The sequence below is a fragment of the Tympanuchus pallidicinctus genome, unplaced genomic scaffold (genome assembly GCF_026119805.1).
Source record: "Tympanuchus pallidicinctus isolate F22 unplaced genomic scaffold, pur_lepc_1.0 scaffold2, whole genome shotgun sequence".
NCBI classification, from domain to species: domain Eukaryota; kingdom Metazoa; phylum Chordata; class Aves; order Galliformes; family Phasianidae; genus Tympanuchus; species Tympanuchus pallidicinctus.
In genome coordinates, this window is record NW_026294721.1 from 36465616 (window position 1) to 36485456 (window position 19841).

At 36.1% G+C, this 19841-nt stretch overlaps 1 protein-coding gene across 11 annotated transcripts in view; it reads left to right on the forward strand.

Moving 5' to 3' along the window:
• BLTP1 (bridge-like lipid transfer protein family member 1) overlaps nt 1-19841 on the forward strand; it is a 109798-nt gene that overhangs the window by 87481 nt on the left and 2476 nt on the right. For 5 of the 11 annotated variants that reach the window (XM_052681555.1, XM_052681564.1, XM_052681558.1 and 2 more), the window contains 20 exons: nt 1804-1894; nt 2412-2474; nt 4042-4286; nt 5085-5300; nt 6400-6580; nt 7476-7665; nt 9686-9847; nt 9960-10099; nt 11037-11238; nt 11661-11864; nt 11968-12147; nt 13437-13574; nt 13961-14221; nt 15244-15394; nt 15711-15868; nt 16360-16552; nt 16751-16968; nt 17529-17780; nt 18258-18461; nt 19356-19550. In XM_052681555.1, coding sequence (XP_052537515.1) covers nt 1804-1894; nt 2412-2474; nt 4042-4286; nt 5085-5300; nt 6400-6580; nt 7476-7665; nt 9686-9847; nt 9960-10099; nt 11037-11238; nt 11661-11864; nt 11968-12147; nt 13437-13574; nt 13961-14221; nt 15244-15394; nt 15711-15868; nt 16360-16552; nt 16751-16968; nt 17529-17780; nt 18258-18461; nt 19356-19550 — 3644 coding nt within the window. The remainder of the gene's footprint in view (nt 1-1803; nt 1895-2411; nt 2475-4041; nt 4287-5084; nt 5301-6399; nt 6581-7475; nt 7666-9685; nt 9848-9959; nt 10100-11036; nt 11239-11660; nt 11865-11967; nt 12148-13436; nt 13575-13960; nt 14222-15243; nt 15395-15710; nt 15869-16359; nt 16553-16750; nt 16969-17528; nt 17781-18257; nt 18462-19355; nt 19551-19841) is intronic. The other 6 variants (XM_052681556.1, XM_052681562.1, XM_052681563.1 and 3 more) reach the window with 6 other exon arrangements.

The window sequence follows — 19841 nt, forward strand, 5'->3', positions numbered from 1 at the left end:
GGTTCATTAGGCCCTGACAAACTTATATATAAGTTCCTGTTCCTGTGTTAGCATTCGTGGGAACGACCTAGTGCAAACTTCACAGTACTCCAATGTTGCCACTATCATTTGCATTGTATTCAAGCCAATACTTAGCTCCATACACAGTTCTTTGGTCGTTATCCCAGTTTGTGTAGGTGAGCTGACTAAGACACTCTTCATTTAGTGGTATGACAGATGTGCGTGGCTATCCAGAACATGGCTTGCCTTTTGCATCGCGTCTCTTGAAGTGCACCACCCACCTCTTCACTGTGCTCGCATCCATTGCCTGGTCTCCGTAAACCATGGGTATCTCATGTGGCTTGCTTGGGCCTCGCTGAGTGAAAAGGAGTAGCCTAGGGCTGCATTTGCAAAAGTTGCTCCAAAAGTAATGCCTCCTAATTATTTCCACAGAAATTACAACTGATACAAAGAGCACAGTAATGCTGTTTGTTAGAGCAAAAGCTCAGCTACAAAACGCTTTTTTTTCAGCACACCATCATTAGCTATGCATTTTTACCAGCAATGAACATAAGCCTGCATACCATGCTTGTAACAGTCTGCACCAGAGGAGGTGATCCACTCACTGTGCTCATATCTGCTGCTTGGTCTCTGTAAATACTCAGCAGGCATCGATGAATGTCATTAGGGTACTGTTTTATCCCTGTGGACAAATTTAGTGACACACTTTTGCTTCACACATGCTTTCATAATCATTTTGGAAGATGGATATATCTATGCCAAAAAGTAATTTTTTGTCTTTTATCAAACTTCTGTTTTTGGTAGACCTAGTAGCATGTCAAGTGAGAAATTTTTTTCTTACACACACACAAAAAAAACTCCAGGGTTTTTATAGAATCCTGCTTTTAAGACATACAGGAAACTTGCATAAAAGGATAGTAGGCATAGTGTAAATTGTTTTGATTTCTAATTGTCTCTCAGTGATCTGCTTCTGAAAAGGGCTACATGTTGGCTTAAGATAGAAGAATTTAAATAAATAAAGCAAAGAATGTTTAGTGATAGACTACCGGATGAGTAATGTGCAACTTCCTTCTCTTCTCCCCTTGATTTTCCTTTCCGTGCACTCTAAGTGCCCCTGTTATGATCCAATACTTGCATACGTATCAAAATCTTAAGTACTGATTGCACTGATGTCTGTATTATAGAATCATAGAATCATAGAATCACCAAGGTTGGAAAAGACCTAAAAGATCACCCAGTCCAACCGTTCACCTATTCCCAATAGCTCCTACTAAACCATGTCCCTCAACACAACATCCAGCCTTTCCTTGAACACCCCCAGGGTCGGTGACTCCACCACCTCCCTGGGCAGTCCATTCCAGTGCCTGACCACCCTTTCTGAAAAGTAATACTTCCTCATGTCCAGCCTGAATCTCCCCTGCCGTAGCTTGAAGCCATTCCCCCTGGTCCTATCACTAATGACACGAGAGAAGAGGCCGACCCCCAGCTCACTACAACCTCCCTTCAGGAAGTTACAGAGAGCAATGAGGTCTCCCCTGAGCCTCCTCTTCTCCAGGCTGAACATTCCCAGCTCCTTCAGCCTCTCCTCATATGGCCTAATGGCCTCATTATTATATATTATATTATTATTATATATATACTTGTTGTGTGTGTGTATATATATATATATACACAATATATATATTATTATATATTATAATGGCCTCATATGACCAAATTCTATTTGTGTAGTTAAATATTTGTATGAACACAAAATCATGTAATAAAACTAAATAAGTTGTTATGTGTTGTTTTTGTTTATAGTTCTCGACTAGGAGACAGTGAAGATCTCCCAGATATCCGGTTAGATGCTGCATCTCCTGGGCCAAGAGTAACTTTCAACATACAGGATTCTGTAAGAATTACTTTATATTCTTTAGCATCTTATGTCCCATACCATTTGGTCACAAGTTCACAAGACGGGTTTGCCTAGGCAGACCTGAGTTGCTGATAGGTTTCATTTGTGTAACTCAAATTATCGATGTTTGGAACACAGGTTTGTTCTGACATAAGATAGATATATTTTGAGCTCCTAACATAGAAATTAATTGAGTATAATATTAGAATTATTTTGGTGTGTTGTTTTCTTCTTTTTTTTTTAGGCTCACTTAATAATTTAGTTCTTTTGATATGTGCAAAAATCACAAACATTATCTTGTCTGTATACACCATTAGACTTTTAGAAATGGACATTAGTAAGTTTGCTGTAGCCCTATGGATCTATCATTTTGTGTGTTTGAAACTGGTTTTGGTTTGTGTTTTTTTTTTAGTCACTGTGTTTTGTCGTTTTAAAAATGTTCCTGTTGTTTTTTTCAGGTTGAGGTTACTGTAATTGTTTTAATTTTAATTTTTCTTTTTCATTTCTAATTAAGTTGAATAAAACGGTTTTGGGGATTGCACAACAATCCAGCTGTCCAGGGGAAGGGTATTTTCAGGTATTTCTCAGAAGAAACAGTCTTTGCCAGATAACTAATTCTTCTCTCAGGGAGCTGCTTTTCACTATTCCATCTCTTTAGCATGCAGCTAAACAGAATGTATATAAAACCTAAAAATATTTAAATTGGAATATGTAAAGTAAACTGAAGAATGTGATAAACTGTTAATGAACTCCCTGGGTATGTTTTTCTGTAGTCCTAAAACTAAGTTTTAAGTGGCCTTTTAAAAATTATTTACTGGAAGTTTGTTCATATCCTTGTGAAGTCTGACCAAGGCTGGTGTGAAGTGACCTAACTTTGGATTTAAGAATGTGCTTTAAGAAGAGGACATCAGTGTGTGCAGTTGTCCTCATCTGTTATGTTTTGTTCCAAGATTATAGGTGTCAACATCAGTATGAAGTAATTGCTGGGTAGGAGGATGTCTGCTTATTCTTCCTGTTGGAAATCCTATATTTAATGCAGAGAGATGTTTTCCAACAAACGTATCTTTCAAAACCTAATACGCAGGCAATTTTTAAAAAATGCTTTAAAAAAAAAAAAAGTAAACATGTGGAAGGGTAATAGCAAAGATTTGGTTAGTTTGTTTTAGTCTTTTAAATTATTTATTTTAAATAAACATACACCATCATGCACAAAAAAAAAGAAAGTCAAATCTAGTTATAGTAACATACCCTTTCTACTTTCCAACTCACCTCACCCTTCTGGGAATAAATCCTTATTTCTGAGGGGGAAGAGGAAATGAAACAAAAATATGTTTTGTACATTTAAATATCTTCATTATCTTGCCTTTTTTTTTTTTTTTTTCTGTTTCATAAAAGCAGTAGGCTATATAAAATACAAAATATGTACATACATGTATGTGTGTATATATACGAAAGCCCAGTTAGGTTTTGTTGGTGTAGCAAAATTTTATCACATACTTCAAACTCTTAGTTTTTGAACATTCTTCCCACTGCATCCCCCTGCATTCTTATAATGCCAGTTCTTAATTTCAGCACAGATCTCGTTGTAGTTTGCAGTTCTTGCAGTGTGCTGTATGGGAGAAATCAGTGGCCCTTTTCAGAAATGCAGCCTGGAGTTTATTTCGTGTTTAGTCGCTTGTCCAATATGTTGTCCGAGGTCTCAGCCTAGAATTGCAAAACAAGACTGTACATTCTGTGTTAGCATTCTGCATGCACACCTCATTAATGCTTCTGGCTACTTCACCCCTTTACAAGGTTCATGACAACTTTTGCTTTTGCTCTTTTCTCTCAAAATATTTTAAAACTTGTATGAAATATTTCCGTTCCTTCTGATTGAATGAATTGATCACAGCATGATAAATCTTTAGCTAACAGATTGAGCTCAATCAACAGGTAATGGCAAGTGTCTCCATACCAACCTTTCACTTCTTTCTTTTTCATAATCCACCTTGTGATTTCTGTACCTCATATGGCTGTATTATGAAGAGCTTGGGATTGCAAGTTTCTCATAACACTCTTGATCTTTTTTTTCCAGAGCTATCTAATGATTCTTGATTGAAATATATCTATCTATTTAATATGTATTTTTTTCTTTTTACAATCAGTTTCCAGAGGAGACAGAAATGGACCTTTTGTCTGTAATTATTGATGGTCCCTCCCATTACTCATCTCCTAGTGAAGGCTCATGCTCAGTATTTGGTTCACCTAAAACTCCAGCAGTCTTCTCACCTGGCATTCCCTTCCAGCCTGAAGAAGGACGTCGGGACGACAGCTTATCATCAAGCAGTGAAGACTCCGAGAAGGAAGACGATCACGAACGAGAGCGAACGTATTTTTATAGGAAACCACCGTAAGTAATAGTCCCAAGAAAGAAGACAAAAATAAAGAAAGTGCATTTGAAATATTGATTTTAAGTCTACAAATATTGTTTTGGAGAAATAGAATATGAGGAGGATAGAAAACTATTAGAGAGCGTCCAAAGAGAAGCTATGAAGATGGGGAAGGACAAGACATGCAGAGTGGCTAAGGGGACGCCTCATGGCGGCCTCACAGGGAGTGCAGGGGCAGCACTGACTTCTGCAACGGGGCCCAGGGCAAAGGTTCTTCACCAGAGGGTTGTAGGCATAGAACAGGCTCCCCAGGGGAATGGTCATGGCTTCAACCCTGCCAGAGTTCAAGTAATATTCAGACAGTGGTTTTGAATTTGGGTGATCCTGCGTGGAGTCTGGATGATCCTTGTGGGTCCCTTCCAACTTGGGACATTCGGTGATTCTGTGAAAATCTGTTATTGGTGAAAGACTGAATTTCTCCTTAAGCATTTATGTGGAAGAGTCAGGAATTGTGTTCATGAAAAGGTCATTGTTAGGGAAGGAGGAATTCTGAACAGAAAAGGTAGCTGCTTTTTATAAAGATGTAGCTATTAGAAATTTCAGGGCTGAGAACAGAATAAAATCTAAAGTGAGATGTTTTGAGGCACAGCACAGGTTTTAGTGGGAACAGATGACAGATGTTAAAATTTGGCATAACTTTATCTTTTCCAGGATTATATACGTCCACAGAGTGGATTTATTAATGTCTAAGAATCTCTCCTACTGTCTGTTCAAGTAAATGCTGTGCAATTATCTAACCTATTATTATGTTGGTGCAGGAGTACATCTCGCAAGAAAGCAACAGGCTTTGCTGCTGTCCACCAACTCTTCACTGAGCGCTGGCCAACAACACCTACAAACAGAAGTATGACTGGTACAACCACTGAGAGAAATATTGACTTTGAACTTGATATCAGGGTTGAAATCGATTGTGGAAAATGTGTACTGCACCCCACAACACTTCAGCAAGAACACGATGACATTAGTTTAAGAAGGTAAGAGATGTGTTATGCAATTGCTTTATGGAGAATAAAATCAGCATATGCCTCTCTTCTGTTTATTATTTTATTTCTTTTTAAATCATATTTTATCTTCTGTAAACAAAATTTAAGGATTTCAAAATGCATGGATTCTTTTTTTTATTTCCGCCTTCAAAGAAATACCATGACAACTTAACAAATCAACTCAATGATTTGACTAGTGCTGGACTACTGTAGTATTTCCTTATTATTCTCCATGCTGCTATTGTTTGCTGAGTGTAAAAGCATATTAACATTCTCATGTTGTTTTGCTTAGTTAAGTGGATTTTTTGTCTTACCACCTAAGCTGATGTGGGAGCGTTGCTTCCGATCATGATTTTAAATTTTCCCGCTACTTTTCATTTGTATATGGCTGAGTATTGAGTGGCAGCATTACATTTCTTTCATAGGATATTAACTTTGGCAGGATATTAGCAGTATCATGAATTTTAAGAAATTTGTTACTTGTCAGCATCATTAACTTGTAACGACATGGTATTAAGAAATTAATTTATGTGTTTTAATTCTGAGAAATAGAGTCAACTGAGAAATTATTTTTTTCACTGAGAGGTATGCATCAGAGGTTAGCAATTAGAAAGCAGGTTGGTGTTTTTCCTCCCACAACATTTTTTTTCCTATGGTACACAAGGAAAAATAATCTCATATGAACTTATATGAAGACAGGTTTTACAGCAGAAATGTAGAATTGGTAAGCATGCCCTCTACATCAAGAGCTGTTCTTAGATAATGTTGGGTAATATAGGTGAAGTTAACTATAAAAGTAAAGAGCATTGGATGTCTTTTCTCTAATTTATTTGAAAATTTTCTCAATTTTAACAATTTTGTAGATTATACTGCTTGAAATAATTGTATAATAAAAACGGTAAAAAGAGCGGGCAGACAGAAGAGTAGAGATCACAGAAATTAAAGAAGGAAGCAGATGTTGATAGGCTTCCTTATGTAATTGATGCTACACATTTGCTTTCGATATGTTCTTTTTTTTTTAATCAGAAAATACATTCTGTTTAATAAAAGTATTAAGTTTGTATAATAGCATGCAGTATATTTATTTTAGGAGTTATGATCGGAGTTCCAGAAGCTTGGATCGAGAGTCTCCTTCAAAAAAGAAGAAATTCCAGACGAATTATGCATCTACCAGTCACTTACTAGCTGGCAAGAAAGTGCCATCATCTCTACAAACAAAATCTAGTGAAGTGGAAACAACAGTTTTTTATATTCCTGGAGTGGATGTAAAGGTAAGAGCAATGTATAACTAAGCATGAAAATACTCTTTTTCTCTGCTCAAATATAATTTCAAAGCACATCTGTTTTTGTGTTATAAGCGAGTTTATATATGCATAGCACCTCATGGAAATCTTTTCAGTTGTGTAGATATTGCTGTAATACTATACTGAAAACTGAGATTGGACACTTTTCTTGATATTTTTTTCTGTGACAAGGAATTCCTACTGTATGTCCTTTTAAATGTATGAATCAAATGCTCTTCAGTTGAAGTAGCCTGTTTTTTCTAGTCTTCATGTGACAATGCTTTGTATGTTTCTCCAGTGCTTTGTATTCCAGGCTATCTTCAGAGATAAGTTACACTTCAGGTCCTGCCTGTGGCTTTTAGCCTGAAGTTAGAAATTAATATATATTATCTACAGCTTTTATTATACTTTGTACTTTCATTGGTAGTGTATTATTTCACATATATTACGTTGGAGTGCTCTGAATTTTTTTTAAATGCAGTTTTATAAATGCAGATATCTAATAGTTAAATATTTTCACCATGCAGTAATACAGAAAAAGCTGCGTGGGCAGGAAGAAATAGCTGGTGACACAGGAATTAGAAGGTGTTACAGAGAAGATGAGCAAGCATTAGGCGTTATTTTTGAACAGTTAATTATTTTTAAATAGTTAATTTTCTCTGTTTTGTTTTATAATTTACATGTGTGAGTTTGTTTGTTTGGACAAAGATTTCAGATCTTTCTGTGCACTGGCTGTATCTGTAGAATGCAAATTGGAATGTAACGTATCTTACGACTTTTGTAAATAGCACATGAAAAAAATCAGAATGGAAGGACTGATACAAAACTTCTGTACAGAAATTGAGCCAATTTTATGAAGCAAATTAATCTTTTTTTCTTTCAGTTACACTACAACTCTAAGACTTTAAAGACTGAATCGCCAAATACTTCTCGAGGATCATCTTTGCCAAGAACCCTTTCCAAAGAGTCCAAACTGTATGGTATGAAAGATACTGCCACATCTCTTTTATCTAGCACTATCCACAGCAAGACTAACACCTTACTTCCTCCCCAACCCCCACCCATTCCATCAGGTACTTATAGACAAGAACCTTCTAAAACTATAATGGATATATTTTTTCCTTCATTTAATCTACCAGCTTTAGATCTGCCTGCTTATTAGTTGAAAAATTATATTTATCAAATCTTGACTTTATCTGCAGATACCTGAATGTGGTTCATAAAGCTGAATTTTTAGAAATTTGTTGACAAACCAGTCTCAGTAATATTTGCCATAGACACCATATCACAGTGATAGGCTATGATTGCCTTCTCCCAGTTCTCTTTTAACAAACTGAACCTTAGTTTGGAAAGCAAAACTTACATATCTGCCTAAAAAGTGAGTGCTGATTACTTTGTTCTTTGTAATAATTTTATATATCTCAGATGAATCCCTGCTTCCATACATTACACCGTTTGAAGAATTCTTGAAACTTTCCACTATTTTTTGCCAAGCAAGCAATGTGTAAATACTGCTTTCTGGAATTTGAAGTGCTGTCAGTAGTACGTGGAATGTAGTTCCAGAAAGTAGTATTTGTATTAATGAAAATACCAATGTTTTCAGCTGTTGCAGTCCCTTAAATAGCCATGATTTGGAAGAACCTAACTTAGGTTGTCTTATCTCAAATGATTCATGTTCTCAGGCAGGAGCCCATTGCAAAATCATGTCAGATCTAGAGGTATGTAGATTGCACCTCCAACTTCTGAGACATTTACTGTTCTCTCCTTCAGCATTTGAACATCAGTTTAAAAAGGAAACAGAGACTTGGTAAAAATCTGTTGAGTAGGAAAAATTAATAGCTGAAGAGAGTTGTTTCTTTGCTTAATGTAAGAGCAGCTGAGATGCTGAGAGAGAACATGAAAATGTATCACCTTTTTCAGTTACCTGTGCTGTTCAGCCATTAGTTCTTGCTCTTGTAAATGTGCATTTTCTTTATGATGACAGTATTTTGTACAGTCTTCCTTTATATTGCTTTTCTTCATTTTGTTTTTTATTTACCAATTCTCTTTCCAGTCTTTGCATTTTAATTTCTACCATATTCTGTCCAATTACTGAATCATGTTGTTCTTATATCTGTGACCTCTACATCTGGGAGGACTTCTGCACATCACGCCTGTACAAAGATGTATGAATCCAGAAGGGCCCAATAGAAGTTGCAATTCGCTTGCTTCTCTCTATATTACATTTTTATAAATGTTTATTACTTTTGATTTGTTTTAATATGTTATCACAGAATCATAGAGGTTGGAAAGGGAGCTCTGGAGACCATCTAGTCCAATCCCCTAATAAAGCAGATTTCTCAAGAGTATTATTTATTATTATTAATTTTCACATTGAATGGAAACCCCTTCTCTTACTGTCTGTGGTCTACCATTAGAGCAAGAAAGAACAATCTAAGTAGTTAGAGGGACTGGACAGAATAGCTATTCTCATGATGAGCATGGATCCAAGTGCTACTCTTTTACAAAAATTAGAAGACAACATTTTTTTCATTTACATTTTACTATTCATTTTCTATCTCCAGGCTTTTAAAAACGCTCTTTTAAATCTTCAGTTATTCTTTGTATTAACATAGTAGGACATGCCTTTTACAGTTTTAATTTGTTGGGTTTTTTTTATTGTCTAATTATTGTTGGTTTGTTTGTTTTTTGTCTTAGCTGATATTCTTCCCAATCTCTTTCACTTTTCCAATTCTTTATCATTTTCAGTTATTTCCAGTTAAGAGAAGCACTGTGTGGCTAATTTGCTTTTTTTAACAAAAAAAAAAAAAAATAGCAAAGTTATGAAAATGATGTAATAGTGCTTTGTGAGAAGCAAGCACAATGCAACTACAATCAACCATGCCAAACTAAATAACATTTCTTAGCACAACATTTATGGTTTATATTTTTCTAAACGATGAGATGTATGCCTTTTCAGATACCGTTACAGAAAATTAGGGCATGCAGCTGTTAGTTGTGAATTATCTTATACTTACCAATTACAGTTGAATGGTATTCAGTGGTATTGTTATGGTGTTGTTATTAGACAAATTTATCTTTTAAATGTTGCAGCCAAAGGAAAAGGAAGTGGTGGAGTGAAAACTGCTAAACTGTATGCATGGGTTGCACTTCAGTCACTGCCAGAGGAAATGGTGATTAGCCCATGCTTACTGGATTTCCTAGAGAAAGCTCTTGAAACCATTCCAATTACACCAATTGAAAGGAATTACACAGGTAAATTGCGACTTTGTATTCTAGTATGCTTTTCTTTTTTTGTCTTCTGGTGGCACTGACCTGCATCTTCTTTAAATTCTACTTTCTAATGAGTTCTTGTGCTTCTTAAAAGCTGTTAGCTCACAAGATGAAGACATGGGACAATTTGATATACAAGACCAATTAGAAGAGTCCACAACATCATTAGTATCATCATCGACGTCAGCATATTCGTCCTTCCCTGTAGATGTGGTGGTTTATGTACGGGTTCAGGTGAGGTTCTGACTTTCAGAATAAGTGACTTCAATCACTATCTTTGAAACAGTCTATGCTACCAAGTATGGTTTCTAAAAAGATACTTTCAAGTGCCCATTTTGAGATATTGATGTCTGGTATGATAGTAAATAAAACTTCTTTAAGCAGAAGCTCTGATATCTTTGAGTCCCATGGAACCAACAGAAATCAGTCATTTTGAGAAATGATAAAAATTCTATACTTTGTTACTTCTGCCTTGTCTGTTTTGAAAATGCATTTTTGAAAATATTATTCGTAATGATTATTTGCATTCATTATTTATGGGGTATCATTACAAAACAAAAATAATAATTAGAGCTTTTCTCAGTTTGTGGGGTAGTGTGGAAATACAGGAATGTGCAGCTCTCATCTGCATACAGATTCATTCTGCTTCATATTGGATGTTTCTGGCCTTTTTGTGTCAGAGAGAAAGGTGCACCTGCAGAAACATTATCTCATGGTACAGATTTGATTATGTTCCCAAGTTGAATAACATACTCTAAAAAATGTTTGATTTTTTCATGCCTGTGAAAATTACGTACAACAGTCTGTAGCTAATCCTCAACATTTTTTGCAATCTCATCTAGCCAAGCTGAAGAGTCAGTTGATTCTGTGTAGTTCTTGTATAAGATGCACGAAACTGTGAATTGACTTGGGGAGGAGGAAGAGAGTTCATGTCATCTGCATGCAAGATTTCTGTACTTCTTTCCTTAAAACTGTTTCCAAGTAATACTTCCCTAAATTAATGTATCATTATGAACTGGTATGGAGTTACCATACTAATTATAGAACAAGTCTGAAGAGGTTGTAATTTTCTTAGATTTTTAGATGTATATATATTTAAAAGCCAACACTGGGATAGTTTTAGTGTTTTATGTGTGTTCATTGAATGCTTTATTTTCTTTCTGTGTTTTAGCCCTCTCAAATCAAGTTCAGTTGTTTGCCAGTATCAAGAGTTGAATGTATGCTGAAGTTGCCTTCACTGGATCTTGTATTCTCTTCAAACCGAGGAGAACTGGAAACTTTAGGTACAATGTACCCATCAGAAAATGTGTCTGTTGGTGGCAGTACTCCGCAAAGCAGCTCAAAGAATTCAGTTAGTAAATCTGGAGCACCAGGTAAAATCCACATGAATTATTACCCTATACACAGCTTGTAGCATAATTAAACAGTGTTTTGTGTAAAATTGGAACAAAATATATGCTTTTATAGAGCTTAGAGTTATTCATATGAACTACATTTATTTTTACTATTTCTTCTCACTACGTTTATCTTATGCAATGCCTTCAGTAAGATTGCTTCATATTATGTCAGTTCTTTATCTTTTGTAGAAGATTGCACATATTCTGTGTATTGGAGTTTTTCTTCCCCTGGTTAAACATTTATTATAAAATGCTCTACAGAATATTTAAGCTACATTGCTGCTACAAGGGAGTAATTTGATATGCATTTCATCTGTTCAGTATGTATTCTTGTTATTATTTCATGTTTGAAGATGGTTTCATATTAAAACTGACTTCTGAAAATGTTTTGCCTTCAGGTTCATCACCTGGGCTAGGCAGTCCTCTTGGCAGAACGCGCCACAGCAGCAGCCAGTCAGACTTGACCACTTCTAGCAGCAGCTCTTCAGGCCTGAGCTTTACTGCCTGCATGTCTGACTTTTCCCTTTATGTGTTCCATCCGTATGGAGCTGGAAAACAGAAGACTGCTGTTACTGTTTTAACTCCTGGGTCAGGAGCCTTAGGTACAGAACAAATGTTTGCTTTGTGAACATAGAACAAGTTGGGAAAGCCAAGCCAAACCAAGGTGTGGAAGTGTTTGGAAGATTAAACTCTCTCTATTTCTAGGGAATGTGGATGAGGAACCAACTTCGGTCACTGGTCGGAAGGATTCCTTGAGCATTAACCTTGAGTTTGTGAAAGTCAGCCTGTCACGAATAAGGCGTTCAGGAGGCTCCTCGTTTTTTGAGAGTCAGTCTGCAAGCAAAGCTGCAAGCAAGATAGATACAACTTTGATAAACATCTCTGGTAAATCTTTTTTCATTCTAATCCCTGTCTTTAGTTACTTAAAGAACTGCTGCTCCGATTATATACTCAAAGCTCAGCAGCCTTTGTAGATATTAGGGAAGTTGTTAGTTTCAAAGGAAGAAGGGATTGATGCATTATTTAAACGGTGTACTTGGAATACCTATTTGCAGATGCAGCTTTTTTATCTCCCTGATTCACTAAATGTAAACAAATGGACTTGCTCAAGCTCATTGCTGATAGCAGCTCAAGTGACTATAAACGACTCTTGAAAATTTTGAGATTGTACTGGCTCTGGTTAGAATGGAGTTAACTTTTGTCACGGTACCTCGTTAGCTGGGCTTTGGATTTGTAGTTGATTCATCTCTTCATACATTCGATAATGTAACTGAACTTAATGCTAGATTGATTCCCAGAGTTGGTTTTCCATTGGTCCTCATCTGCTAACCCCTAACTTCCCGTTTCGATAGTCCCCTCTTTAGAAGCAGGTATTTCAGAGCACTGTTTTGTTACCTGAATAAGTCAAAATCTTTTACAGATGCTCATCTTTTTTTTTCCTTTATGAGAATTAGAAATATTCAAACCATTTTCACATTCAGAAAAATCGAAGTGAACTATGCAACGCAATTAAATGTAGTACTACAGAGATAATACGCCATGCACGTTAAATATGACAGCAAAGTCAATCTCCTGAATCACAAGCTGCCTTCTTCATGATTTTGTTTTACTCTAACATTTGCCGTGCGCGGTTACCTTAATTCTGACTGCAGTGCCACATGTCAATGTGGTGATGTAGTTCTGCAGTCTGTTCATTTGCTGGCAGTGAAATGTCACCACCTTGCCCCCTAGTGCCTACAGAGCTGCAGTGAGACCCAAATGCCTAAATATTCAGAAGAACCTTGAAGTCGTCATGATTTTATTTTTCCCCACTGCACACAGGATCCTTAGTGGTCAGACACAGCGTTACAGTTGTGATTAATCTGCTATTAAAGCCCTCAGATGTGGAGTCTCAGAGGCAGGTGCAACACAAGTAGTTCCTAACCACATTTATATACATAGGCTTCGTCTTCTCCTTAAGAAATCTGTGTGTATCTAATGTTGTACTAGGATATATCACAATGCCTCAAGAAAACTGCAGGTTTTAGTAACTGTTTTTCATTACAGCACAGGCTGTACTGCTGGGGTGAAGAGACATTTGATGATTTTGCAGACCTGTTAATTAATTAGATGTGGTTACCAAAACCTGTTACTAGTGAGATTTTACAGTCTTGTATGCATGCCTTATTTTTCAGCTGTCTGTGACATAGGATCTGCATCTTTTAAATACGATATGCGTCGACTCAGTGAGATTTTAGCCTTCCCAAGGGCGTGGTACAGGAGGAGCATTGCTAGACGACTTTTCCTGGGTGATCAAACCATAAATCTGCCAGGTATGGTACTGCTACCTATCACAGAAAACCCTCTTGTGCAAGAGGTTAGAAAGAAGAGGTTAGGAAGTGTATAAGCACATATTATATGCTTACTATTATACATGGGACAAGATACAAATGTAGAAATAGAAATGTATTGTAACTCGCTCTGTATGCACTCCAGTAAATTTAATTAAAAGATTCTAGAAATAAAAAAAATCAAGAGTTTCAAAGTAATAATTGAATTTAGAGCTAATAAACATCAACTAAGCTTTAGTTATGATAATTGAAGCTTTTTTTGAAATTCTGCAAACGCTACTTAGTATGTGGGAGGATATTGTTCACGAAAAACAAAACAGTTTTGTTGTCATTCACATACTCCTTTTTTTTCCTTTTTTTTTTTCCAGTAGCATCAGGTCCTGGAACACCAGATTCAATTGAAGGAGTCAGCCAACATCTTTCTCCTGAATCGTCACGGAAAGCGTACTGTAGGACATGGGAGCAACCCTGCCAGTCTGCTTCATTTACACACATGGCACAGTCACCTAATGTTTTTAATGAACATAATGCAAACAGTAGCATGTCACCAGGGACAGCAGCTCATAACCTAAAGTCTCCAGCTGTTACAAGATCTAGGAGTGTGTCTGATTCTTCAGTGCCTCAGAGAGGTTAGTAGACCACATTTTTTTCATCGTTTTTTGTTTTGTTTTTCAAGTATTTTCATTAGTTGAAATAAAAAGATATTGTTACTACAGCACAGAAAATAGTGATACTCTTTTCTACTGTGCCCGGGAGTGAAAAGTCTGGAAAAAAAAAAAAAAAAAAGCAAGGAAAATGTCTGAAACAGATGACAATACTCTGAGAAACTGCGTTATGATTTGATACACTTGCTATTTCTTTTACTAGGGTAGAAGTTATCATTATTAGAAGAGTTTTCCAGCTCAGTTTGATTGTACTGTCATCTTTGCCCTCTCTTCTCATCCAAGCAATAACCAGAAAGGTCTAATAAGGTTTTCATATAAGAAATGAAGTAACTTTTAATTTCTTTTACTACAGATCTTGTTGTGTCTTCCTGCAGTGTACCACTGGCTGCTGGGAATGTTTATGGAATTAGAGACAGGAGATTTAGAAGTACAGTGGTTATTGTATTCTAGGAAAAATATATGTGAGAAGGGATGACAGATTTTTTTTTTTCTATTTAGAAGGGAAGATATTAGTTTTTAAGGTAAAGCAGCTGAAAAAAACAATATAAGACTGATAGAATGGCTTGTTCAAAGGAAATTTTGCACAGTCTTTTAAGAGTATCTTTAGATTTTTGTGAGAAGAGTGAGAACCCTAATTCTTGAAATCCTAAGTTGACACTGTACCAACAAGCACCACATGAATATTCTAATACTAATAATTTCTTTAAAAAAAAAAAAAAAGAGTGAAAAACATACTCTTGCATGCCTGATGGCAAATTTAAAATCTTTTCTCTTAAGGTTACTAGTAAAACTAAATATGTAAAATACTTTCATTTCTCTGACTTTCATTTCTATGTGTAATGCAGATCCTCAAGTTCTCACTTATCCTCACTTGTAGTTTTGTGGTGCCTCTTACGTGTGGTATTTGTCTCTTTTTTTGTAATATCTTTCAATGTTTATATTCTGCCACTTTTTGTGACTTAAGTTTTGCTTACTTTCTTATTTAGATGCACTCTCAAAAACATCAACTCCATTTAATAAATCAAATAAAGCTGGAAGCCCACAAGGAACACCATGGGAAACACTGGTTGTATTTGCTATGAACCTGAAGCAATTAAATGTCCAAATGAATATGAGCAACGTAATGGGCAATACGACGTGAGTATAAAACAAGATATAAGTGTGATTTAGCAGACAGTGTTGTTTTAAGGACACACACAAAAATAAATAAATAAATAATCACCACTGACCACCAAGAGCCTGTTGTTTTCTGACTTTAAATCCCTAACTTTTTCCGTTTTGAAAGATGAAGCAACCCCTGGTGAGTGCTGGTAGGTGCTTAATCATGAAGATGCACGTACTCAATCCACATTATTTACTTCTTTGCAGAAGATCATATTCCATTTTTCTTTTGACAGAGAAAATTGTTGTCTGCTTTCTGGAAAACTGTTGTCTATTTTTACTTCTGTTCTAGGTGGACCACCAGTGGTTTGAAAAGTCAAGGTCGTTTGTCTGTGGGCAGTAGCAGAGATCGGGAAATTAGCATGTCTGTTGGTTTGGGAAGATCACAGCTGGACTCTAGAGGAGGAGTTGTTGGCGGTACCATAGATGTTAACACCCTGGAGATGGTGGGTAAGTTGGAAAGCTGCCTGATACTGGTATATGCTCTGAACAACTGTCCTGTAAAGCTAAAACAATTCTCCTTTTTTGTAAACTTAGCAGCATATTACAAGTTTGCATTCTTATTTGTGTCTTCTCACTATGAAAAATATTTTGAACTAAAGGAGTAGCTGCCTAATTGCGGGTGGGTTTGGAATTAGTGTTGCCCTAAAATTATACTAATGAGGTGTACAATCCTTTAGCCTCCTTCAGCTGTCTGGAAACCAAAAAGATTTGACAACATTTCAGCTCTTCATAGAGTTTCCTGAGCACTTACAGTCTAGGAAATGGATAAGTGATTTGGAAAGAGTCTGAGTGTTCTGGGTCTCCCAGTGCATAAGGAAGAAACCAGTGTTTTCTCAGTCTCCCTGTATCATGAGGATTGCATAAGGGTGATATTACTAGAAAAACAAATCTTCTTACTTTTAATGCTGTGTTTCTGTGCTGCTTTCCTTCTATTGTAGCTCATATTTCTGAGCACCCAAACCAACAGCCCAATCATAAAATTCAGATTACCATGGGTTCTACTGAAGCACGTGTTGACTATATGGGGTCCAGTATCCTAATGGGAATCTTCAGTAATGCAGATCTTAAACTACAGGATGAATGGAAAATTAACCTATACAATGCTTTGGACTCAAGCATCTCTGATAAAAGGTAAAACTGCTTACTGATTTTCAAGTTTATAATACTAGATAATGTCAAATTCTGCTTCTATGGATTCTGTCCAGTATTGATAAAGCTTCCACAAGCTTTGCTAAAATAATAAGTTTGCCAGCAATCAGAGAGTCCTATTGTTTGTTTTCAGTAGGAAATTGGTTAAATGTACATGTTTTTGCTGTTTTTAATACTTAGTGAGATATTTGTCCATGGAGACTTGAAATGGGATATCTTCCAAGTGATGATTTCAAGATCGACTACACCAGATCTAATAAAAATCGGAATGAAACTGCAGGAGTTCTTCACTCAGCAGTTTGACACAAGCAAACGAGCATTGTCTACCTGGGGACCCGTTCCTTATCTGCCTCCCAAGACAGTGGTCAACAACTTGGAGAGAAGCTCGCATGAACAACGTAAGTAGTACCAAAAAGTAGTGTACTTTATAATTTGGATGTTTTAATTGTGAGAATCAATCCGAGAAACTTCATGTGTGCAAGTATACCTACTTGACTTAAAATAATATCTTCATTAGGTTTGCCCTATAAATGGAGGCTTGCGCTAACCTTTCAATGAAGCACATAAATACCTCAAGTATCCTGATATACGTGGGGGTACAAGAATGAAATAAATTATGTTATTTTCAGGATTTTCTTAAAAATGTGTATTTTTGCAGTTTGAAAACTGCGAACTTACAAAGTCTACTTCATCAGAAACATTTCTACTTTGAGTAACTGTGAGAGTGTGGTGCTATTCTATTAATCTTGAGCTGAAGCTATTGTTTATCTGAACACAAGTATGCTTGTTCTGGTATTCATAAACTTACAACCATCTTAGATGGCAAAGATGAGACAGCACCAGTGAAATTACCCACGATGTCTCTATTTTTAATAAAATACGTAACTATGGCAGCAAACTTTCCTGTTTCTTTCTCTTTATTGAAGTTTGTTTTTGTTATTGGATTTTTCATTTCTAGTATTGGATGCAGCCCATCATCGTCACTGGCCAGGAGTTCTGAAGATGGTGTCTGGATGCCATATATCCTTATTTCAGATGCCATTGCCAGAAGACGGAATGCAGTTTGGAGGGTCCATGAGCTTGCATGGAAACCATATGACGCTGGCTTGTTTCCATGGGCCTAATTTCCGTTCAAAATCTTGGGCCTTATTTCACCTTGAAGAACCCAATATTGCATTTTGGACAGAAGCACAGAAAGTTTGGGAAGATGGTAATTTAAACCATTTCCTCATCTCTTAACATCTTTTAAATGAACTTTTGAAGAATATATTTACATGTCAGAATAAATCCAAAAAAGCATATTAAAAAAAAAAAGTATACTATTACATAATTGACGTGTATTAGAGATTTTCCTGATAGTGTGTCTAGGGAGGGGACTGATTGTCTTATTAACTGCCTGTCTGCATTGATGCAGCCTTTCATTTCTACATAATGAATTCTGAATATCTTACTATTTATTTGTCTTCGTGTTGGGAAGTTTTTACTATCTGTAAATACTGAGGATTTAAATCTTTTTGTTGTTTGTAAGCATAGCACAGATTTTTGATGCTACTGGGTTAGTAATTATCTCTGGTAGATACCTGTGGAAGGGAGAGGAAAAATCCCACTACCCTTACTAAGCTGGTGTTTGTTTTTTTTCCATTTCTCTTTTCCCTCTCGCTCTGTATCCATCACACCTTCAATGCAGGCACTAGTGAACATTCTACATACATCGTGCAAACCCTAGACTTTCATTTAGGCCATAACACTATGGTCACCAAACCATGTGGGGCACTCGAAAGCCCCATGGCAACAATCACAAAAATTACAAGGCGCCGCCATGAAAACCCCCCACATGGAGTTGCCAGTGTGAAGGAGTGGTTCAATTATGTTACAGCCACAAGGAATGAAGGTAAGATTCGTATCAATTACATTTTGGGATTGGTCTGCTTGTCAGTCAGTGCAGATTGTGTTAAATTTCAAGTGAGCTAAGGGGAAGAGAGCTTGAATGGAAGCTGCATTCTTCTACAGACTGTTAAAGCAAAGTGTGGAATAACAGATTATGCTGTATAGTCAGAAATGACCAGTTTATAGTTTCTTAAAAAATACTTGAAAGTTATTGAAAGTATATTGTTAATTGTTTTTACACAGCCCTGTTTGGCTACATCCAGACTATTTAAGTGTATCAACAGTGACTTTTGATTGTTTGGTTTTTCTGGAAGGCTGGTTAAAGAATATGAACAACAGTTTTAGAGTGAAGTAATAACCTTTCTTAACATTTTGTCTTGTCATAAATTTTAATAACTGAAAAAATAGCCAATATAGCTAATGTTGCATGTATGCTATAGTGAAAGTATCATGACAAAGTTGGATAGCTGGTTGATAGTGGTTTTTATATCAGTGCTGCCTAGTGAATTTAGGTGCCACTTGCATCCATAAAAAACATTTATTTTCAGGGTAAGTCCTGTCTTATTTTCTAACACAGATGGCATGCTTCGAATCCATTGTCTGTATTTCAGTTAACTGAAAATTCATTGTTAGAACAAAGTTGTGATAAGGTGATCAGATGAATAAAACTTGATCTTTAACCATCCAAATTAATGTTTGTATGTTACAGTACTGACATATGTTTCCTCCCCTCTTCTTTATTAGAAGGTTTTTTTTTCTTTCAGTATATGAAATTGCCAGTATATAATTTTGTAAAATTTTGTCATTCTTTGTGCTGACAGAACTGTTTTGGTTTTTTGGTTTTTGTTTTTTTTAAATAAAGGTTTCTGAATTAAGGTATTTTCCATTGTCTTTGTAGAGTTAAACTTACTTCGAAATGTTGATGCTAATAACCCAGAGAGCAGCACAACTGTGAAAAGCTCAAGCTTGCTAAGTGGTTTCAGAGGTGGTTCTAGTTACAACCATGAAACTGAAACCATCTTTGCATTGCCAAGGATGCAGCTGGATTTTAAATCTATTCATGTCCAAGAGCCTCAAGAGCCTTCATTACAAGGTATTGTTATTTGCTTTCCTTGATCTAAAGCTGTTTCTCATAAATAAGGGGTTAAATACAAAAATACTGTGCTGATAAGAGGATTTTTTCTAGAAATTACAGCAGACATATGCAATAAAGGACACATTTTTGTAATGAAATGCAGAGGGAATTCTGACGAGGAAGTGAAGACCAAGTCCTGATACTGGTTGCTTTCAAAACAAAGAAACGAACAAGCAAAAAAAAAAACCCATTTGCTAAGAAATGAAAATGAACATTTCAGCTAGGCTGGCTGTTCTGAGGAAGTTGGTT